The sequence below is a fragment of the Hypanus sabinus genome, chromosome 18, assembly GCF_030144855.1.
Source record: "Hypanus sabinus isolate sHypSab1 chromosome 18, sHypSab1.hap1, whole genome shotgun sequence".
Taxonomy (NCBI): Eukaryota; Metazoa; Chordata; class Chondrichthyes; order Myliobatiformes; family Dasyatidae; genus Hypanus; species Hypanus sabinus.
The window spans coordinates 15,942,182-15,948,896 of record NC_082723.1 but is presented as its reverse complement, the minus strand read 5'-3'; the positions used below and the strand labels follow the sequence as shown (position 1 = coordinate 15,948,896).

Genomic DNA, 6,715 nt, shown 5'->3' with positions numbered 1-6,715 from the left:
CTTAGAGGTGATAGGTGGAAGAAGTAAAGCGCTGAAGGAATCTAATAGTGGACCATGGAAGAAAGGTGAGGAGGAGGGGAATGATGGGCAAGTACGGAGATGAGAAGGGCTGAGAGAGTAATGAGAATGGGGAATGGAAAACGAGAGGAGGGAGAGGGGAGAAATTACCAGAAGTTCGAGAAATCAATGTTTATGCTATCAGGTTAGAGGCTACACAGAAGGATTATGGGATGCTGCTCCTCCAACTTGAGTTTGGCCTCATCATGGACAGTTGTGGACTGATGAAGGTCTTGGCCTGTTTAACTCCCTCCATAGATGCTCCCTGATGTGCTGAGGTCCTCCAGCATTTTGTGCGTGTTGCTAAAGATATCCTTTATCTGAAAACTCTTGTATTTAAGATTACATCCCAGAATGCTTTACTGATAACTTCTGAAGTGTCTTGGAAAACAAAAAAAAAATGCAGATGCCCAAAATCTGAAAAGAAAATAGAAAATGCTGTAAGCACTCAGCAGGTCAGGCAGCATCTGCGGAGAGAGGCACAGAGTTAACAATTCAGGTTGATGACTTTCATTTGAACTCAACAACACAACTCTCCAGATATTTTGGAGACCCCATTGGTTGTTTGTCTTAGTAAGCAAAAAAAAATGCAGGTGCTCTTTCTTAAAAGTTGAGAAGATTTGTATTTTAACTAGAGTGGTTTGCTTACTATGAGACTTCCGACACAAGTCACAAGGATAGCGAATATTGTGGAGCCTGGGCAGGTGGATGGCAATAAAAACAGAAATTCTACTGGATGGTAGAACAGGCTTGGGGAGTGGGGGGTGAATAGCCCAACCTCTGTTCCTATGTTTTTCAGAGGTATCTATAAACAGATTTAACGAGTGACAGTCCACATCCCCGTTTAATGACATAGGTTATCAATGACAGCAACGTGACGCAGAAGTGGATTCATCCAACTCCTCAGATGAAACATTCTTGGATTTCTTGCATCTATCAACTGATTCTATAACGTTTCGTTCCTAATAACACTGAACATAGCAGGCTGAAAGTCAATCTGGGGTACAAAGGCTTTGTGAGAGAGAGCAAAGGAAGAGAATATTGTAACATTTCCATTTAAAACTGGGGTCATTGGCACAAAAAAAAACCAAGATTGGGGAACCCTGTTCTAAAATCAGTATAATACTTTGACCACAGCCACAACCTGGGTGTAGTATTCTCTCACTGTGCCTCTGTGTTTCTCCAAGGCAGTAGTCTAGTGCCCATTTGAAGAGTTGCATTTGGGCTGGCAGTCATTACGTCACATCCCCAGCTCCTTTGGCCTTTTGCAAGGTTTCTATTTCTCAGCGAGGTGCATTGATGGATATAGAGGGCAGTTTTGCTAACATAGAACAAAAGCTAAGCATGTCAAGTCATTACACAGAAGCTCCATTCAACACAACACTGAGGTCAGTTCTGTTTTATTAAATTTACATTCAGTCACCTCCTCCAAATCACCCATCAGTTGAGGCTCCAATAAATACTGGTACAAGTTTAGGTTTGCAACAGCATTAGAAAAACAATATTGCTGATTTGGTTGTCAACAGAGAGAGAGAGAGAGAGAGAGAGAGAGAACTAAACTATCTACAATTGGCTACAACTTTTCGGAATCATCATTGCTTTGGATAAATGTGTAATATTTGGTGAGGTACAAACACAATGATGGACTAGTGTGAAGTTTTTAACAATTGAATGAAGAACAGTAGTTGGGAATTGAATGGATAACAAGAGCAAAATGCTCATTTATCAATAACATACGTCATGTTTTTGGAAAAATAAACATTCTATGGTTAATTTTGATCAGAGACCAACTCCTCAATCTTCACCAAGTCGCCTATTAAAATACTGCACAGGAAACGTACACCGAAATGCAACCACTGAAAGAGTAAATAGAAAGATGATGATGCTCATCATAAACAAAGAATTCCACAGATGCTGGAAATCCGAAGTAAAGCAAAGGAAGAACTCAGCAGAGCAGCATCCGCGGAGGTGAACAGTCCATGTTTCTGGCAGAGGAGGCTGCAAGCTGCTGAATGTCCTTAACAACTGGCATATCGAGACTCCAAATACTGCAACAAATATACTGTAGTTCTTCTACACAAAACATTTTGCAGACTGAACACTCTGATGGGCTGAGCCCATACGGTAAGGCTGTCAGGTTTAGTTTCCTGAATCTGACTCTCAGAGCATGCTGTCACAGCTGAGATATACTGCAATTGCTCTTTCATTAGCAAGCCCCAGAATTTCACAGACAGGTTACTAATGCAAGTCACTGGTATAAAGTTAAAATTTTGATTACTTTTTAAAAAAAATAAGCACTGACGTTGAATCTTGAATAGAGTAACGGACAGGAGTGGTTGTGAGGAGTGCCGGTCCGGGAAGATCGAGAGGATGAGATGTGGACTACTAACAGTAGGTATGATCGTCACAAAAGCTGGAGAATGTCATCTTTCGTTAATGTTAAGAGGATTTGTATCTGAACTAGGATTGTACTTTGGAACTTCACACAAAAGTAACAGGATGTGGAGCCAAGACTGGTGGATGGCAATAAGGCAGGGATTTGACAGGATGGTTGGGGGGTGAGAGGCGCAGAACAGTTAACCTCTGTGGTTCCCAATTCCACTTTGAATTTTCTGGCTGGTCTTGGCTCTGGGACAGGCAGTGTCAGGAAAGTTCCTCATGTTCAGCCCATCACCGAGTGGCTCTGTTGGGCATCTGTCTTTGGTGCACACGGGTATGGATTATCTGGCTGTCTCTGCTTTCGTCTGTAACTAACGAAAACCCAGTGACTTCTCCCATCTGAAGGAAAAACCGGAGTGTAAGGACAGTGATATTTAAGTCCCTGGACAAGGTTCTTAAATGAAATAAACAAACAAACATAATGAAAGTAAAAGAAATGGAAATAGTAAAGGCACAAGGCACACTGTGCCCAAATGGTTCACACTATTTCAATTAAATATTCCAATTATAACCATGCTACAGAACATTTTGTGTGGTAAATTTGTAAGGATACAGGGGACACAAATCCCTTATCTATACATGCTCAGCCTTTGACATTTTGGCTCATGTGTAAAGTGCTCCGATTCTGAAATTCAGTTCACCGACCTTGACTTTGGAAACAGAGCACCCACACACACACACATTACAAAGGTTAAATTTGTACCTTATAGTAGCTAACGCATTAAAAACGCCTCCTCTACCAGCTGCCAGACCCAGAGTTCAGAAGGAAGCTAATCTGTGTGAAGCTTTCGTTCACAAGTCTACTGCTGATGAAGAAAAGAGATCAGTTTAACATTCTTAGCCAGTTTCATACGAAATTATGAATGCAGCCTGGCGTAGAAATCACTGCTTCATAATGTGCCAGAAATAACACCAGTTACAGAAAATACCCAAAAGTGACCTCAGCAAACTGTGTTGGGGAGGGAAATAATGACTGATGGTATTTTCTGTTGTTAATACTTCTTGACAGAAGTTTCAAACTTATCAATACCTGTGATACATCTGAACTCATCTCTCTTCTGGCTCGATGTAGGACCTTGGAATGCAAAGCAATGACATGTGGGATTGGATTGTGGCTCATTATGGTGGGTTCATCTTAACATCACATGGTGGTTAAACCCCCGTTCTCCTCTTCAGACAGTATTTCACAGCCCGGTGTTGGTGACACTATTTTATTGGATATCCAGTGACCTCAAAATACTGACAGTGACAGCAAACAACGCAGAAATGGATCCCAACAGCTTCTCAGATGAAAAAATCTTGGACTGTCAGCCACCTGTCATATTAACCAATGATGCTTCTTTCTTTGTAACATTTGTCCATGGTTGGTTGAAAGTTAAATGGGGGGGGGGGGGGATAAAGACTTTGCTAGGGAGCAAGGGGAGAGGAGGGGTATTTTTTAGTCTTCTGATCACTTTAATGCATCAAGGGCGGTCACAACTTGAGCGAAGACTTCATCCACTGTGCCCTCTGCGTTTATCTAATGTGTCGGGGAAAGAAAAGCAGTCAGTAATTGCGGAAATAGAGAAATCCTTTTTTAAATGTACTTCAATACAATTCCGTGCTACCACCAAAATCCCCACACCTCCCTGGCCTCTCCTGAAGTACCCGTAGGCGTGATAGACGGCACTCTGTAATACTGGACTCAGCCTTTCCTGATACGTGAGTGCTAGCTTATGACTGTGAGATATCTGAATTACTCCAAAACCCTCTTACAAAACACAAACACATACTGTCTGCCTGGAAAATTACCAGTACAAAGTCGCTTTTGCTTTCCAGAGACTGATGGGAGAATTGTTAATGGCACATTGCCCCATGTCTCATTAGGGTCAAGGTCTGCCAGGGCAGCTGAGAAATGGCTTCACCAGTTTATTGCCTTCATAAGAATGGCTATCAACTCTTTTGGGGTGGCAGCTGCAATTCCTTTTGGAAACATGACCCAAGAGTCCCTGGCATGGCTGCCTACTATCAACCTGAAACCATTAAGGAGTTGGTGTCACTAAGGGACTTCAGAGAACTATGATTATGATGTCAACAGCATACAGTCTATCTGTATAGAAACATCATGACATCTTGCAATTGACGTCATTTTTTTCTGTCCTTTCTTATAAAAGTTGTGCATAACTTACATTTTGCTTGTGAATGCTGCTTATCGGAAGCTAAGTATGGATGTAAGATTAGCTTTACTGGTCACTTACACATCGAGGCATGTAGAGAGAGATGAGCAGTTTGCGCCAAATCAAGTCAGCGAGGATTGTGCTGCAAATATTGCATGCTTCCGGCACAAACGTGGCATGCCCACGTTGGTCTTTGGAATGTGGGAGGAAACCAGAGCACCCGGAGGAAACTCACGCAGACACAGGGAGAATGTAAAAGCTCCTTACAGGCAGCAGCAAGGATCAAACCCCGATCTTACTGCTGGTGCTGTAAAGTAGTGACGCTATCAGAATTCAGTTTTTCATAGTGTCTCTGCGTATATGTGACAATAAACTGGACTTACACCTGCATTTTGCCTCCTCTGGCCCCATGCAGCAGTAGGTCTCCATCTGCACCCAGTCTTGCACCAATCCAGCTCTCTACAGGACGGCCTCCTCCCTCCCAGTCAAACAAGGTCTGTGTACCAAGCTGACATCCAAGGGCAGGCAGCAGCCAATCACACTGGTGCCACTGCTCCGCCTACCTTGCCAGACCATCAGGGGTGGTTGCACCTCCATCCTCTCAGAACAACACAAAAACTACACTGGACCGTCCTGACGGCAGGAAAGGTCTTTCTACCGTCCCTGCAGGACTTGTCTGTGTCCAGGACAAAGAAGCGGGCAGGAAAAATCATTGTGAACACCACAACCCACCTAGCAAACTAAAACCATACCGCCTAAAAAAATTCTTTGCTCAGGCAGCTAATCTGATCAATCATTATAGTTAGCCATTACCTCTATTACTTCAGCCACTGCACTGTAAGTACATTAAACCATAATACTTTTTTACATTGTAAACTCCGATGTTATTTATGTAGTTCTGCACATTTTATTCCATCACCACACACTTCACTGTATTTTATATAATTCTTTAATCTTTATAATTGTTGAATGTTGCTTTTTGTTGTGTTCCACACCATACATGCGATGAATAAAGTTGCTCTTTGATCCTCAATATGAAGGACTATGGTGTTGACCGAGGATTTATAAACACTCACTGGGCCACTATATTTCTTACTAACTTAACTACTTTGCTTAGGGTTGGAGGGATCGTGATGCCCCCAGGGCAGGTTTGTGATCCATTATGTACTTTCTCCCCATCTCACTCCCTTCCTCCCCACAGCCCCCCAGGGTTCATAGGGTCAGTGAGAGATCAGCCAATGAAAATTACAAAAGCAAGCCAAATGGGCATCAACTCTCAAACAAGAGAAAATCTGCAGATGTTGGAAATCCGAGCAACACACACAAAATGCTGGAGGAATTCAGCAGCATGCATGGAAAAGAGTAAACAGTCGACGATTCGGGCAGAAACCCGCTGGAGTCCTGCCAAAGGGTTTCAGCCCAAGACGTCAACTGCTGAGTTCTTCCAGCATTTTGTGTGTGTGTTGTTGGGTGTTAACCCTGCTACTTCAGAGATTATCCAACTCCTGCCACCCTCCAGTTAGTCCATCACTGGGACCATTCCTCTCGCTTGATGGAAGTGACACCAGGTCCTGCTCTTTCTGAAGGAAGGGCCTCTACAACAGCACAGAAAACTGGATTGAGCAGATTTCCCTTTAAGGGTTATTGAATTCTCATTTAAACTCGTATTTGGCTAACTCAACCCAGTCTCCAGATGCCCAGAGGTTACTCTTGACTTGGCCACTATCTTACACAGTTTACTGACTTGCTGAGCCATCTAGTATTGAACTGCATGGAGCTGAGGAAGTCTGCCCTCAGTGGGTTCTGCTCTAGTTTAGAGGCAGCATGGCTCACCTTCCTGATGATGTTCCTGCTTTGATAGTAGTTGATGACAGGTTCTGTTGCTTTGTAATATGTCTCCAGACGCTTTGTGATGGTTTCCTCGTTGTCATCAGAGCGCCCACTAGTTTTGCCCCGCTCCAGGAGGCGCTTGATCATCGTCTCCTTCCCTGCATCAATATACAGGAGCAAGGTAGGTGGTCCGATCTGCAGAGTGGGCAAGGCAAAGAAGCAACCAGTCAGAT

General features: G+C 43.3%; 1 protein-coding gene across 6 annotated transcripts in view; it reads right to left on the bottom strand.

Moving 5' to 3' along the window:
• Positions 1–1,428: 1,428 nt before the first annotated feature.
• Positions 1,429–6,715, bottom strand: part of LOC132407354 (adenylate kinase isoenzyme 1-like) — a 186,550-nt gene continuing 181,263 nt past the window's right edge. For 5 of the 6 annotated variants that reach the window (XM_059993716.1, XM_059993720.1, XM_059993721.1 and 2 more), the window contains 2 exons: positions 6,486–6,677; positions 1,429–4,015 (listed from right to left, as the gene is read on the bottom strand). In XM_059993716.1, the coding sequence (XP_059849699.1) occupies positions 3,947–4,015; positions 6,486–6,677 (261 nt within the window). In that variant the 3' untranslated portion in view covers positions 1,429–3,946. The remainder of the gene's footprint in view (positions 4,016–6,485; positions 6,678–6,715) is intronic. The other variant, XM_059993717.1, reaches the window with a different exon arrangement.